We start from the raw sequence: 17,740 nt of genomic DNA on the forward strand, positions 1-17,740 counted from the left end.
CCAAAAGCTTATTTTTCCTTCTGTTTTGGATTGAAGGGGTTTTTTTTCACAAGGAAACATTTTGAGTGACATTAGCTATGCCCGACAGTGGATAATGCTTAAGCAGTGCAAAGCCAAGAATATTTGTGTGGAAAGATGAGGGGACTTTAATGTTTCTCTAACTATGAGACAAATTCAGTTTGTTTCTATAGTTGGAGCTTTTTGCAGATTTACAGAAAATCTCATCCTTTTGTTAATAACATTTTTGAAAAAATGTTCACCTTTTAATATTGATTAAATAAACATCCTGTTTTGTCTTGTTTTTTCTTACATCATTGTAGCAACAGATGGACGGGGCCATCAATGGAGTAAAAAGAAATAAGAGAAAAGAAAAGATATGGAAGATGGAGAGACTAGTAAGAAAGAAAGAAAGAAAGAGAGAGAGAGAGAGAGAGCAAGATGGCAAGAGAGCAAGAGTGATGTAGTCCTGTAATGTCATTTTAGCAGAAGGAAGTTTCCATTAATAAGTTATATGTGATTAACATTAAACCAGGCCACCGCAGAGATTAATCTCTCTCTCCCTCTCTCTCTCTCTCTCCCTCTCTCTCTCTCCCTCTCTCTCTCTCTCTCTCTCTCTCTCCCTCTCTCTCTCCCTCTCTCTCTCTCTCTCTCTCTCTCTCTCTCATGTTCTGCTAAAAGCTCCCATGTACTCAGGCTTTTTTTTTCCTCGTTGTGACTCTAACTCAAATGTTCTGTTCTGCCCTGATGATTCTTCAAGGACATAATGTGTGAAACAGTCCTCTCTAGGGGGAATCCCTGCAGTCACAGATGATGTTAACTCTCTGAACCTGTCTCAGTATCCTTTCTTTCTCATGACATCTGTGCTTTTCTGACTGCAGATTTTAGAGACTAAGAAAACAGTTCACTAAAAGCTGGTGAAGTTCCCCTTTGGTGAAAAAAACCCAACAAGTAAGCTTTTAAAAATATCTAAAATAAGAAATGTCTAGCCTTTCCCCTCAAACCCGTGAATGTGCTCTGACTTACTAACTGTGCAGGACAGGTCCAAGAGGGAGCATGGGGATAAGGGGAGAGGAGATTTGTCATCATTAAACGCATCAAAATACCTTTCTCTAACACTTTTGTACAACAAGCTTGTAAGCTTCAGATGCTAATTTAAATGAATATTTCATGAATTTCTCTGACGTTTTAGACCGGTTCCTGTACGGTTGCCTTTAATTGGTTGACTTTTTAACCAGTTTAATAAAAAAACATCTTTATTTCTAATGAAGTTAGACCTTAAATAAGATTTAGTTTTAAGTATTGGTCCTTAAATAGGCAGCCTATTAGTAATGGTTGCATTTTTCTTTTTACTAAATGTCAACCCAATATTTAATCAGCTTGTAAAATCACTAGTTATTTAAACATCTCTTCAATGTTTTGGAAAGTTTGGGAAAGGCTGATAAATAAGAATTTCATCTTTAATGAGTTCCTGCTATTTAAAAAAACTTGAATTATCCAGTTGAGTGATTGTAATCTGCGCACTTAATGCACTTCTACTTTTGATTTTGTACTGTGCCTTTTCACTTTTTATGTTTTATGTATTTTCTGTGCTTTATCAAATATATGTGATTCTCCCTGAAACCACATTTACCTTCTGGTAGAAATAAAGATTAAGATTTACTTTTATTGAGCCCCGCAAGGGGAAATTTCAGTTTTTACACTCTGTAAGTCATGCAACACACACATAGGCTGAAATATACACACACATGCACAAACAGGATCCTATGGACATGCACTAATGGAGAGATTAGTCCATTAGCCCCAGAGCGGGCGCTCCTGAAAGTAACCTGAACGTGAGCCTGAATGTTTTGGTCATCGTTCTCAGCTAATAAAAAAAGACAGAGAGACGGAGAGACTGAAAACTTTAGGAACAAACCCAATATGATATTTTCTTTTGGAACCTGGACAAAATACGACAAACTAAGACACAAAAAATGGAAAGCAAGCTGTGCAGTGAGAGTTGGGTGTTTTGCATTCAAATAAATATCACGCTTTTTAAAGATTTTTTTCCCCAGACCTTTTAACAGGTTTATTATAGCAATGGCATCATCTGCACTATTTTATTTATATTCTAATAGGTGAGGACATACTGAGTGCAAAAAAAAAAAAAAGTACCAACACAAAGTTATATGACACCACCAGTAGCGGAGCGAGTGTGGGGGCAGAAGGTGCGGCCGCCCCGGGCCCACTGTTGTCTCAAGGGGCCCACTTTGAGCCAAATTTAACATGCATTTTGTTATTTAGTTGAATTTTCTAATAAAGTTAGTTTGACTAGGTCTGAGTCTCTCTTTTCTTTTGCCGCAATCAAGACACACAATGTATTTTGTAGAGCAGAGAGGGGCCCCCCTCCACTGCCAAGGAGGTTCTCAACTTCAGCAGCAAACAGCACCAGCGGGCTGCTGTGGCCTGTTTGTAATGTCATTGTCCACCTCTTAGCACCCCCGCTGCTGGGCCCCCGCTGCTGTCTGGAGTTTTAAAAACCTAGTCGTATGTCTGCTTTATTTATGTTTACCTCGCAGTTTTTTATAACATTAAAAGTGTAAAAAACTGAATAAAAAATGTTTTCTCATTGACAACTCAACCTGACAAGTCTCCTCCCGTTGCTAGCTCCACTAACGTAAACGAAACTAACCAAGCAAATAAAGATGTTAGAGAGGAGCACCCAGCTAGCTGCAGGAAAGCAACAGTGCTGATGAAAACTTAATTGGTAAATTGTTTCATCATTATTTGTGATTACGCTTAGATGCTGGTCTTTTGTTTGTGAGTGCATGTGTTGTAGACCGCCGTGTCTGCTTGGTTATCATACTGTATGAACGGCAGGCCATTGCTGTCACACTGTTTACAAAGTTTGTTGTCGTGCGTGGGTTGATAATGTGTGGGTTTATTGTATTGTCTATTTGTCTGTGTGGCTGGATGAGCGTCCAACTTCACTGAATGTCAAACTGTAGTTGCCTTCTATCTTTGGTTTCCCGTCCGACTAATTATGTCTGCTTGTTTAATCAGTGGAATATGCGCACAGACATATCAGCACTTTTTCTGCTTAAATATCAGCAGGTCACTCACTGATAAGTCCCTGTCATTGTAATAGCACCCTTTGTAATCTGCAGCGGCATTTCTCTTCGTCCCGCCCCGTCTTGTATCTCCATACAGCCGATACTAAACCATAAATGCTATATTACTATATAGGCTACAGCATATGATATATAGCCTATAGGCAGTTTAAGGGCCCACTATTGGTCACCGCCCCCTCTGCAATGACCCATAGCAGAGACATAAAAGAAGACACAAGTTAACACACTAAAAATATACTGAGACCCCAATGCAAACACAGAAACATATAACCAAATGTATCTCCTTTTACATCTTTCACACGTACAACAACCGCCTACACACCATCTGACGGTTCAGCCTTACAGTATGCAGACGTTCAGATGATCCAAACAATTCACAACCACACAAAACAAAGAGCTCAGGTTCAGTTCACTGCAGGACTGCATGTCTTCTAAACATACATGTTGAAGCATTTTTCATTGCACTTCGGTAAGTGATTCCTATATGAGTAACTTGGTTTGTTTTTCTGCCTTTCTGTGACGGAGATGACAAGCAGAAGTGTCATATTTTCAGAGTTATCTGTTCTACATTCTGTCATAAAACTCTGATGGTCTATATCTCAAAGACTTAACTGAATCCACTTGGAAGGGAAACACAGTACAAACACACACACACCTCAACACACACATGCAAGCAAAGGACAGCAACAAAATGTATTTATTCAGCTGTACATATTATTATTTGTTGTCTCTCTTTACGCTGGAAGTCGGCACAAATCTGTCCTCCATCCCTCCAGCTCCTTACTTCTTAATTTCTGCCTATTTATTTTACCATCAGTCACTCCTCCTCCATCTTGTCTTTACCAACGCACACTCCTCTCACACCACAATGTCACCTGTCAGCAGGCTGCTGTCCAGGTGAAGCAGAAATACCAACTGGGTTCTAAACAAAGGGGATGTTTAAACAGCCTGTGTGAGTGTGAGAAAGACAGTGTGTGTGCGTGTTAGTGTGTGTGTGAGTGTGTCTGTGTGCTTGCATATGTAGAGAAATAAAGCAGCTTCATGAGGTGGAGGAGGAGGAGGAGCGCAACTGACAGCACAAAGGAAGAGATACAGTAAATACTTAACAAACCCTCACACATAAATACAACCAGCAGGGATTTTCTACAGAGGAGCCGAGCAGTGAGCAGAAGAGCGATATAGCCTCAGATCTTTGTCGAGCTGCAGCAGCAAGAGAACGACACACAGATTCACTGAGAGTTTGCTCATTTGTAGCAGATGGTGTCTCCATAGAAACATAATGCTATTAAATCAATAAAGAAACACTCTTAAGGCACGGATGTGTCATGAAATTTCAAGCTTACAATGGACTCGTGTTAAAAACTTAGATGGGGGGCATTTTAAATTTAGTTTTTAGGGGAAAGGCTTGACATTTCTTACACTGATATTTTAAAAAGCGTACTCTCACGGCACACTTAAAGTTTTCATTGTTATGTTTAATACACGGCAAGGTTAGGTTAGATGAAAGTGTCAGTTTATTCAAAATCTAATAATTAAAACATTTTAAGATTGCGTCAACAAAATAACTTGGAGGAATGACTTATAAGGCTCCCTTTGCTTAAGTCAGTCTAATAGTTGAAATGTGTTTAAATGTTTGACACATAATGCTCACCTGACAAAAACTTTGGTCAGCTGAACATGACTCTGCAACAAAGTGATAACATTATGATCTTGTTTCAGGGCTAAACGGGCTCTTGGGTAAAAGGTCTGATTGGACGGATGGTACAAATTGTCTGGGACTTGCTGCAGGAGATTGCTTTTCCTTTCGTTTCATTTTCAACCAGCCACAGTCGGCGTTCTCTTCTTGACTTTTGACAGTAGTGCCTCCCAAAGATTAAACAATGTCCTGATTTCTTTTTCCAACCAGCCAGCAGTAGTTTAAATGGCAAAGCTTTTTTAAATTCTATCTCTTGCGGTTGTTAATCTCTTTTTTGTCTAATTCTGTGTCTCATTCCAACTTAACAACAGTTACACAAGTTATACTGAAGTCCTAATCGTAATCTTATGCATGACAAATTAGTTTTCTTTTTTCTGCTCTTTTTCTTTATACATAACAAATGACATAAGAGGGACTACACAGAAAACAAATAGTGAAGCTGAAATAAATTGCGGAAAATAAAAACAAGCTTTACAACAGAAAAGCTGCTTATATCCTATATGGTTATGAATTAATTCTTGGATGTTAACTGTGCTCAAACCAGCAGAACTGTAACCTCTTCTGAGAGGTCGATGGAAAATATTGCATGCTCTGTGTGTAACATGTGGTAGTGCAGAGCGCGAGTCCTTAACTTGAAGCTTCTGCATGAGGACAATCTGCACAAATGACGGTCGAGAGCTGATACTATTTGTGTCCTGACGGCTTGAGCGCCTCAGTATGGCTGTCAGTGAGACTCAGTGTGTCTGTGGGAGGATGGCACTTCCATATGGACTGCATGCTGCTTGTGTGTGTGTGTGTGTGTGTGTGTGTGTGTGTGTGTGTGTGTGTGTGTGGAGCAGGGAGTTAAAGTATTATATTGATGTGTGAGCCTTCATGTGGAGAAAGAATTAATACTCTGGGGAAGCTCTGAGCGATAAAGGAGCCGTGTTTCAATTATCAGCTCCTCCTCCTGTCTTCTTCTAACACACACACACACACACACACACACACATACACACACACACACACACTCATCAGTCCATGCCAAACACATCTGGTTGCCTTATTTCGATCTTGTCATTCCTCTCTGTATACATCAATAGGAACATCTATGGATAACACAGACGCATGTGTATGAACATGACAACATAAATTGATCCGTGGTTGATATTCAACAGCATCATCTTTTCACATCACTGCATTTTTTTCTAACCCTGAAGGTCGATAATATTCTGTGCCTCCCCCAGTGCAGTCACTTTAGCTGTGTGTGTAGTGTAGTGTGTGTAGTTTTATACACAGCTAATTAAGCTGAGAAAATCAACTCTTAATATTGGTCAATGTTTGACATCACAGCTAACTGATAAATATAAATGTGCTTTGTTTTGTGTTTTAAAGCCCACTCGCTTACTAAGTGTTACTGCAGTGCTTTGGAGAAAACTGTCCTCTGTGTTTGGTGCTGAAGTTGGATCGGAGGTGTGTGTGGCCATCCCTGTTCCCACATTAAAGGATACTATTACCAGTCCTGTTCAATTATTCAAATCTACCAATCACTTTAACTATTGAACAGGTGACTCCCCCAGACACTGTATCACACGCAGCACAATGTGTGTGTGTGTGTGTGTGTGTGCGTGCGTGCGTGCGTGCGTGCGTGCGTGTGTGTGTGCTGTCGTCACCCTGTCTGCTGTGGTGTCACTGATCTGTGTGCAGGGTGACTGTGTGTGTCTGCTTTGATTGACGTTCAGCTCTGTGGAAAACTGCAACATCAGACTGAACTTCTTAAAGGAGAAGTCCACCATAACACACTTTGTTATGTCATACAAACTTAAAAGTCACTGTAAGATGGCTTTACAGCATCTTCATCTGTAACACAGATATTAAAGAATATAACAAAAAGAGAAGTGCTGATGTGAGCCTGTTCTGTCAACAACAACAAACAAACTAAATATAAATAACAGATGTGTTTTATAGTTGTTGTTGTTTTTTCATTTAAATTAATTTAACTTTGAAGGTAATATATATAATAAAAGGGACATTAATGAGGGAAAAGCTAGAAAATGTGACACTGAATAGAAACACACAGACTATAAGAAAAGAAGAAAATAAAGAAGGTACTAATGTGAGTGTATGTTTGGATTTGAGAGGGAGATATGTGTTGTGGAGAGACTAGAGAAAAAAAAAAACATCATCACATTGGCAATACATGTATAGTACAAAGTACATGAAGAGTGAAATGTTTAAAATAGTGATAACTACGATATATATATATATATATATATATATATTATGGCTGGGTATTGTCAAGAACCTCACAATTCTATTTTGTTTCTTCGAGTCTCGATTAAGTTCGATATTGATTCCATTAGATATTGATCAATATGTTTGGATATCGACTCAATAATACACATAGATGACAGAAATATCCAGATAATTCACAACAGCACCTTTTGATATTGTCAAATAATAATGTGTGCATTAATTGTATTGGTTTAGAAGAAACTGACTATAAAATTAATTTTACAAACGTTGTTCAGTCAAGTGGGGCCTCTGTACAACCCACAGTGCCCCCACAGGACTGGGGCTGCATCACAACAAGAAAAATCAATTTCAGGATTTTCTGAATTGAGGAAAAATATATTGCATTGCATTGAGGAATACATTTTTTTTACTCAGCCTAATATATATTCACTTAATACTGTAATAATAAATCAATAATAACAGAACACATTTGACTTAATATCGAGAATAATTAACTAATCACATGATATAGAACTAGAAGGGCACTTTAAAGCCACTGGTTTCATGTTGCTGCGTTGAGATCATTAAGTTTCGTCTCACATGTTTCTAGACACAAAGAACTCCTATACTGCTGATATATTTCCACCTACTTGCATATACATTAAGTAACAAAAAGCTAACTTGGAAATGTGAGACAGGTCAAAGGATAGTGTGAGGATATTCTATACTGTTGTAGAGTCAACAATCCCATTAAACAGCAGAGCCATCCACGTGTTTACCTGATTTACACCTGACACAACAACGCAGCACTGAATGGATGAACTGATCAGACCGTGCACTTTTAGTCTATAAGACTAATGATATAGTCTTTATAACTGCTTCTCTTCAATTGGGGATAAAGGGAAACGGCAGATGAAGATGCGCCCATACAATCACAGTTTTTTAGATTTACTCTTCAGCGAAACTTAAAGGTAAAAAGTCAAGAAGTGCACTAGATTTGAGATTATGTCTGCATGAACAGCGACAGCGGCAGCCTGCGATCAATTAGTCCTTATTGCTGAAGAAAGCTCCTAAGTGGGAAATTACCTTGAATTATCAAAGTTGCTGCAGCCATGAAAAGAGTTTTTCAAATTCTCTAAAAGCTAAAAACAGATCTTAATGCTCCCTTTCTTATCTCTTTAAGCACAGGAAACAAATCAAGGTTCATGGTTTTCTTAATTAACCCTGTGAGAGAGCATTTTGTAATGCAGCCAGTAGTAAAATATACAATAACCCTTTTGTTTCCACTATTCCTTTAGGCAGTAAAATATAAGGCTGCAGTTTTACAAAGCACATAATCATTAAGGACAACATTAATTAAACTCAAATGTTTTCTTTTAAAATAGGAATATTTGTCAATTCAGATATCTGGACAGAAGGACAAGCAAGAGCAACCAATATCAAGATAAGCACCATTTCTGTTAACCCTGGTCACTTGAAGCCTAGATAACTTTACTTATATGAGTTTACAGTTTTTTTCACTGGATGGTCAGTGTTTGCTTTGAGCTTGAAGAATCTGAAGTCGTTTTAACGAACAAACTCTGAACAACATCCTGAGAATCAGGGCAGACATTATCAGACCTTTCACAGATACAGCACACGGCGGGAGATTGTACATCAGGCCCATTTTCTACTACTAGAGACACTCTAGATTAAGCAATACTAGATTAACGTGTACACATGGGTAGTATAAGCAAATACAAGAGATCTCCACCCTGAACACACCATTTTCATGTCAATATCAATAAAACACTTTTTTTTTTTTGCATTTATAATATCAGGAAGATCGTGATAAGAAACACAGGACAAGAAGTAAGAGGCTAAGAAACAGCTACACGCAGTGTAACATCAAAGCGTCGTCATCATGCATGCTGTGAACATTCTTGACCACTGGTTCCCATCTTTTTTGCCTTAAAGCCCCCCCTGCTTACTCTTATCACACATGGGCCCAATCAGACATCGCATGGATTCTCATTTATGGGCTGGTAGGGTAAAGAGTCACGTGTGTCTCTTCCAGGTAAATTCCATGTATAAATTCCATGCATAAAAACAAAAAGCAGACCAAAATCTGCATATTTTGGAAATCTTGGGTAAAAATGTTTCCATAAATTCTTCTCTACATCTTTGCTTTTTCTCTTACCATTCCATATTAAGATTAAAGAAAAGTGTTTAGGAAAAGACATGGGACATGTTTTTTCAAATTAAATTTCAAGCCAAACCTTGTAATACAGGATACCTTGAGGAGCTGTGAGTTATCCTCTCATTCATATTGCACATGGATGAGTGCAGAAGATGTCAGCCTAACAACTTTGATATATCGAAGTTGTACATCTTACTCTTGTTTCAGTGTAGACTGGCTTGTTTTTCTGTCGCTCTCATTTGTTCTTTGTTTTATTGTTTGATGTTTGTACCACTATTGCAGCTTTGTGTGGCACTGTTGTCCAAGACAAATGTCCCTCGAGGGGCAATAGCGTTGACCCTTACTGTCATATCCTATCTATCCTATCTTAAATGCTCATCAAAGTGAAACAACATGGCACACTGCAGCAATTTGTCCTCAGCATTTATGGTCTTCAACTTTCTGGACAAATGTTCATCTTTATGCTCAGGAATAAGACCTGTCAGGCTTTAGCTTAAAACACAACACTTGTCAGAATCATCAGTTCAGAATATCTTTCCTTAAGCAAGTCCATTCAAGTCTTCCACACAAAGCATTTCTTGGAGAGCACTGAGCTGTTTTCACAGAAGAAGAAAAATCTGATTTGTTACAGAAGAATATGTTAGGTGTCTTTGTGGCAGATCTCTATGAGACTGACTCAGACTGAGGGAACAACAACAAACCCTGTTGATCACACTCATTCTTCTGCTAAAACACACTGAAATGAGTCACAGAGTAAGATCATAGGCACCCTAATGCCTCACAGCGGGCTCTCATTTTAAAACCTGCATGTCGATAAACACAGAGAAAAGAAAAAATCGAAAAGCTGAAGGATTGAGCTGACACAGACAGACGTCAAGCTGCTGCTAAAAGGGTGACCTGTGTTTGACATTTATGAAACAAGAGAAGCAGACCCTTAAAAAAACAGACAACGGAAGTCTGAATCAATCAACAGAAAATTAAAAAAAAAATTAACTTTTTTTTACGTGTGATTCAAATCACAACATCTTTTTTGTCAATCATGGCTTTCTCAGTTTGAGCTTCTCAGACGTCAGGATTTGCTGTCTTCCTTGTCTTTGTCAGATTTCACAGGATAATTAGGAATATTTTGGTTGGAATTTAAAGAAAGTCAAAGACATTATCTGAGAACTAAGGGAATAGTGACAACAAGCTCTCACCATTTGTGAAGAAGATTTTAACAAATGCACACGCATGCAATTTTAAAGGTGCAGACCTAAGGTGCTTTAATGATGAGTAATTGATTTACGGATATTCTGATAGCTGCATTGACCCATAAAGTGATTGATAGTGAGGCTCGTTGTTACAAGAGAAGCTTTTACTATTCCTCATTACTTTCACCATCAACTGAATGGTCTTGTACGATCCATTCAGAGGTTTGTGTGTGTGGGAGTAGATTATTTCTCTTTGTCAGTGACCTCATGTTTGCACGCACGCACACGCACACACACACACACACACACACACACACACACACACACACACACACACACACACACACACACACACACACACACACACACATGCAATTTCACTTTAATGAATACATTTTCATTGCCAGTAACAGGTATTCCTTCATTATAAGCCCTTCATCATACACGCCCCCAGGAACAAATCACCCATGGGATCTTTTTCTTCAAGGTGTTAGAAGGCACTTTAGGGAGGCTGGCCTTTTACTTCACAGTCGATTACCTCCGGTTTAGACTCAGTTTCTGCTTTGAACCAAACAAGCGGAATCAGAATTACAAACACAATCTCCCTCCTCTTCCTCGAAATGGGGATTTAAGGCAGACTGTGCGGATTTTTACAGTAAACCAGTCTATTTAGAGCTTTTAAAGTCACGCGTGAATCACTAGGAGCCACACGATGAGGTCTCAAATAACAGAGTAGAAAATAATCTCACGGATTAACCACAGAAACACGCGTAAAATTGGCAGAGTGAGAGGGAGGAGAAGACGTGATGCAAAGTGACACTTTGCTGGAAACCGTCTGCAGAGACGCGTCTCTCTCCTGCACAGCCTCCAGCAGGGCTGCTATTACATAACTTCACTTCACAAACTCAGCTTTCAGCAAAAAATAAAAAATAAAAACTGAAAAAGTAGGAGCAAATGAGCCTCTGGTGGTTGTGGGGGATTTTTAGCATAAAAAGCAAAAATATGGCCAACAAGTAGCCTGGAGAGCAGATCCACGCTGTTGATTTAACTTGGAGGCGGTTTTTGCTTTAGCCACACGCGTAAAGGCAGAAATCCTCATTACATTATGTGTAATTCTCGCTTGAAGGATAAGAACAAGATGATTAAATGTGTGCCTTACCTGCATGTTTTGTCTGTGTTGTAGCGGCTGATGGCTGACTACTGTCCGAATGTGTCCTCTCTGCGCGGACTCTCAACCTCCGACTGCCGCTCCGCTGCCTGCGAAGGAATGCGAGCACACACACTCAGACACACACACATCGGCTACACATACACGGGGGGGGGGGGGGGGGGGGGGGGGGGGGGGGGGAGAGACGAAGAGGGGGTGGGGTAGGGACGGAGTGAGAGGGTGCATCCCGAGAGGGAACGATGGGACCTTCATCATAATGATGTGAGAAAAAAGTCAACAGGCTGGATTTTATTCTAATGCATCATCAGTCTGTAAAAGATGAGCAGCAGCATAAACAACTGGACTCATGGTGATTGTAGACCTCTTGAAACTGTAAAATAAGAATGTGAGAGACCTGATGAACTTTAAAGGGATACTTCACCCGTTGAAACATGAATCTGTATTGACATTGGGTCATGTAGTAGAAATGTGAAATACATTTTGAAGTTGGTGCCTTCTTGGCCGAGAAAAGGCAGAAAGTGTCTTTTTGGCTCATGTGGATGAAAGACACCAAATCCCAGAATGCACAGCACTGCAGGCCACACTAAGGTCCTCTAGTTCAGAATCAGAAATACTTTATTAATCCCAGAGGGAAATTTGATCGATACAGTTTCTCCAAAATATACAGTATAGCAGTAGAAATATAGTAATAAAAACATTCACAGACATATTTACTTCAACACATGAGGTCGTTTCCTCAACTGATTCAGAGATTTCTTCCAGAATTGATCTTGGAAATTCCTGTCAGAAAACAGAATCTATGTCTGTGTCCATAGGCAAACAGTGAGAGCACCGACACTACCAGTCCGCCCCAGCTCAAGCCGGCCCCAGCGCCTCGTCCTCACCGCCGCCGACAGGCAGGCATTATGTCTGCCAAACAATATGGTGGACGTTCAGTTTCGATTCTGGGAGTGAGTTCCCACCCACTGATCTGTGATTGGTCTGTAGCTTCAGTGGCCAAAAATATGAGGAACTAGCATTGTAGTTTCACCCCGCTAACCGCAACAGCTTCCAGTGACGCAAAAATCATCATTTTGCGTCACTGGAAGCTGCTTTTCAGACTTAGAAATCAGGGGAAAACAAGGGCGGGATGCACGACCAGTCAAAAATACTACCAACAACCTGGCAACCAAAATGTTTTCTTATAGTGGTTTAAAAATGCTCAGAGTATTAGTAAGTTCTTTATGATGCCTGGAGGGAAATATGCATGCGCTCATTTGTATGCAACGTGCATAAGAGTGTGTGTCCACATCCAATCTTATTGACTATTGGACCCATCAGTCTAATAACATGTAGGCAGATTTATACAGAAACACTAAGCGGACATGCATTCATACATTTTATTTACTCCCTCTTCCCATGATAACGAGTCATTTATGACTGTTTTCTCAGGATCTCAAATTATATATCTCGTATGCCCAGAGCTGTTCAAGCACAAAACATATAGCAACAGGCTTAACATACTTAATGAATGTGGCCAATGTCAGCATGTCATGGTCAATCACAGTGACCAGCCAATTGTTCTAGATCCCCAGAAAACATTTGTTATTTTGGGGTTATGAGATAACTTAATCCGCTATAATGGGAAAACGTCAAATAAATGAAGTCACTGTAATCAAAGGTCATCGAGTATGTGCAGTCTTAAAAATACATTGGGAGCATAATCGATTCCAAACTGAATTTTGAAGCTAAATGTGAAGCTGTGTGTGAAAAGGCTCACCAGTATTTTTATTGTTAAAAGAAACTCATAGTTTCTCATTGACTGAACCACAACGATCATGTTTTATCGTGTTTTCATTTGATCAATCTCGTCTTTTCCTTTGGTGTCATGGTCACACATCTTTAAAAGTTTAAAGTTCCTTTAGTCAGATTACTAGATATTCTAGTTGACTGACTGATGAGTCACAGCTTTACCCAGTGTCCCTGCACGATAGCTATTTCTATGTTAAACAATGATTCCCAGTGATTTTTAGCTTCTTCCCTCTGGATGAAGGTTTCAAGCCCCAAGGTGCAGAACAAAGCCGTACAAAAATAGCTTTGTTTCAGCTGCTATCACTGAACTGAACAAGTTGTTGCGCTTTTTGCACTTATTTATTTAAGTACTGTAAGTAAGTGGAACATTGAGCACTCAGTTGTATAATGGTCAATGTGGGGTGCTTTAAATGCCTTTATTAGAGATACAGGACAGTGGATAGAGTCAGAAATCACGAGAGAGAAAGAATGGGGAATGACATGCGGGAAGGGGCCACAGGTCAGTTTTAAACCCGGGCCATCCGCTTGGAGGACTCCAGCCTCCGGGGTGCACGCACTAACCAATAGGCTACCAGCGACCCAATTTGTATCATTTTATATCATTTTTAAGTGTACTTTCTATGTTTAACAATAATGTAAAACAGAAGCTGATGTACTTTAGTTAACATACTCATAACATACATACTCATTGCTTGGTGTGTAATTTGCTGGGCAACAGGAAAGGTAAATGTGTTTGCCACCAGGAATGAACTTCCTCTGAATTCATTTGCTGATTATGCACAAAATAAGAAAAAATAATCTGTGGGAATCAACAAATAATCATTTTCAAGCCTTCTGAGTCTTAATTTAATTCTTTAATGTGTCTCAAAAGAAATACACGATGATAAACTGAAATGAGGTGAGATTCAACAGCCCTCCAAATAATTTAACCTGACGTCAGGAATTATTTTTACATTACTTTGTGCTTCACTTTAATTTTGTCATTTCTCCCCCAGCATTTCTTCTCCTCCTTCAAAAATGCGGCCAATTACAGCATTACATGTAAAGAGAGGGGCAGTTTGCGTGTGTGTGTGTGTGTGTGTGTGTGTGTGTGTGTGTGTGTGTGTGTGTGTGTGTGTGTGTGTGTGTGCGTGTGTGTGTGTGTGTGTGTGTGTTTGTGTGTGTGGGTGTGTGTGTGGGTGTCTTGCATTAGATTACAGTGATTGTCATTAGAGTGATTGGTACAGAAATGCAATTACAGCCCTTGTGGAGAATCTGTGCACTCACTGAGGAACTGAATCAATTTAGGTGACCTTGGCTCTCAGTGAAGCAGCCCAGAGCAGAGGGAGAGAGAGGGAGAGAGAGAGAGAGAGAGAGAGAGAGAGAGAGAGACTGTTGCAAGATGCTAACGGCAATTGCAGCAGGTCAAGCATCCTCACACATAACGCTTGTTGCATGATGAACAGTAAGAAATGTAAATAGCCTGCAGAATAATGAGAGAGGAAAGGCCATCTGTCTAATAAGACTTGCATGTTATTGGCCTCCATAGCTGAAGAAATGTTTTTCATATGCTTTCACAACACAGAGAACGTATTCATACGTTCACATGGAGTTTAATATCAAATTAAGCCTGCCGTACATTCACAAGTGGAAAGAGAAATCAACGTTATTGCAGACTGCTAATAATGCTGGATGTACTTCAAATGAGGGCTTCTGATATAGCACCAAATAAACTCAAAGTATCATTGTAGACAGCGCTAGTTCCCTTCGTCTTGTATCAGATGTTTGTGTCATTTAAGTACAGAAGTCAAGATCAGCCATGCTTACCATTTTAACAGCTCTAATCTCTGGATCAGAATATGTTGTTATGTTGAGGAAACTAATCTTTGTTCATTTGAGATATCGAGAAGCTCTAGCCCTTATGAAGAAAAACAAAACCAAAGGTTATTTCTTGTCATTACTTGAAAGATCAAGCTGGTCAACCTCTTATCTTTGGGGATCACTGGCTGCCCTGGTGACGTCACCTCAGAATACAAAAGTAGATGTCATGTTAAAGTTCAAATATGAATCCTTTTAGAACAGAAATGATGGTGATCTTTAGGCTGAAATTAGGTTAGACCATGTGAACCAAACCGTCATACTTCATAAATATCACTTAATCAGGAGAAAACAAAAAGTAGTAATGTATATAAGAAATATCTCCTTTCTAAAGATATCGGTCCTATGTCTTCTTGAGATCATCACATAAGCTGTTATCACAACAAAACCAACTTTGTTATCTCGAGGTGGCAAAAACTTTTATGATAAAACGAAGGTCGAGATTCTTCAACCTTTTACGATTTCTGGGGCGTAACAACACTTGCCCAAGAACTGTTCTAACATAGATGAGATTTTAATGGTTTCTCCATGCCCCAACACACACACATACCCCAAAACACAAATACCCCAAAACACACACACCAATATACAGACTCACTGTCAAACACACAGTTCTCTGTCACCGTGCAAATTATCACATTTTCTCTCTGTGGGTGAGCATCATTTAGAGGCCACTGAAGAATCAGAGCATATTAATGTGTTACTACACACACACACACACACACACACACACACAAACACACACACACACACACACACACACACACACATTCAGAGGGGGAGAGCAGATGTGTCTGAGAAACAAGTCTCAACAATCCCCTGTTCAATATTTTCTTTTTTTAAGCCCATACCCCAACCATGCAAACACACACACACCCCACCACCCCCCCCCCCCCCCCCACACACACACACACACACACACCCACACACACACTGAGTATTCGATCTGTCTTCCTCACAGCGAGAAAGGATAACAGTTATCAGAGAGAACGGTGCAGTATAGGACAAACAATCAGTCAAAGGGTCAGCTCCATCTGAACTCCACAGAATAAACATGATGGAGAAAATCGCTCCGGTTGAACATGGTCAGTGTTCCTCAGTTTCAGTGGGCAGACAGAAGATGGGTGAAGCGCCTACGTTATTTACCTGCAGCTGGTTGTCATCAAAGGACATCTACAGTCTGTACAGCAGAGGAGCGGTAGCATCAGGCAAACAGGAAACACTGAGAGAGGACAGGGACACATGTTGAAGTTGCTCTCACAGGGGAAGTGAGGAACAATGACAGGAGAATGCAGGTGTGTGTTGACATGTGGGTGGGAGCATGCATTGGCTTCTCATTTTCTCCCAACAAGGGGAACACAAGGCAAACTTTTTTGGCACGTTAAAACAAAGAGATGCCTACTTCTAACAGTGGTTTAATGTAACTAAGTAGATAAACTTTACCACTGGATCTGTACTTTTTATGCATTGTTTTACTTCCACTTCAATTCATCTCAGAAGCTGGTACTGTACTTTTTCCACCACTTTATTTTTGTCTGACAGCCTCAGTTACGTTTAGATTACAACTTTTCTTTCCACATTTCAGCAAAAATCATTTATCCCCACATTTTTTTGAGTGGAATTAAAATATTTTTTCTGACTGGAGGACAAAATCTTCCTTAACGTACGGTATTTAGACAATTCTCATACTTTTACCTCGGCTAGTGAAAGTATTTACTTGTCAATGGAGTTTGGCGGCTTTGAAGGTAGCAGAAAAAATGCATTTTCTGTATAAAAAAAGGAGGTTCCCGACTATCTTTCTCTACAGTGATGCTGTCTGTAATGTTGTCCAACACTTCAATTAACAATCTAAGCCTGTTAGTGACAAAAATAATCACTTTAATGAACATTGATTGGTTACATTACAGCTATTAGGTGTGTCACCGACGATAGCTGCTGGAGCAATCTACCAGAGCTTTTCTAAAATGTTTATTTTTTTGTCATTTAGACCAGATATGTAAAACTAAAGTCATGAAAAACAACAACTTCTCCATCAACTTATATGACAACAGATAGAAACTTTCCAGACATTCATTTAACAGAACGTCTTGCAAGGATGACTCCAGCCTCTCTAACTGAGCATCTAAAGGTTTGTGCTCAATAGCTTGTGAAGCCTTTTGAGGCAAATAAGACTGATTTTATGTTTGACTTTGAATACAGTATAACAAACAGAATTATATGCAAATGAAGTTGCTCGTCATCGAAAGGTTTAATGAGACAGATGGGAGAGATTCAGGGAAGTATGAAAAACACAAAATTCAACAGAGGAACAGAACTAAATTTTCTTGTTTTTGTATTCTGTCTCTGGCTTATCTCCCCGAGTGTCTCATTGTCTTTAATCTATGTGATTCATCTGATGTAATGCTGCAATCTCTTACTGTGCTTAACACAATACTCTGTTATTATCTATCCACAGATTCAACCATCTTCAGTCGGCGTAGAATCAAGAATAAGTCTGTCTGTATTACATGTTTCTTATTGAAAACGTCATACGTT

The 17,740-nt window shown here is 39.5% G+C and overlaps 1 protein-coding gene across 1 annotated transcript in view; it reads right to left on the reverse strand.

Annotated features, from left to right (window-relative positions):
* The window catches only part of kcnip3b (Kv channel interacting protein 3b, calsenilin), a 41,989-nt gene extending 30,292 nt beyond the window's left edge, over positions 1 to 11,697 (reverse strand). The window contains exon 1 of the mRNA XM_065949275.1: positions 11,549 to 11,697. Within this exon, the coding sequence (XP_065805347.1) occupies positions 11,549 to 11,554 (6 nt within the window). The 5' untranslated portion in view covers positions 11,555 to 11,697. The remainder of the gene's footprint in view (positions 1 to 11,548) is intronic.
* Positions 11,698 to 17,740: the final 6,043 nt, after the last annotated feature.

This window comes from Labrus bergylta, chromosome 2 (genome assembly GCF_963930695.1).
Source record: "Labrus bergylta chromosome 2, fLabBer1.1, whole genome shotgun sequence".
Lineage (NCBI taxonomy): Eukaryota > Metazoa > Chordata > Actinopteri > Labriformes > Labridae > Labrus > Labrus bergylta.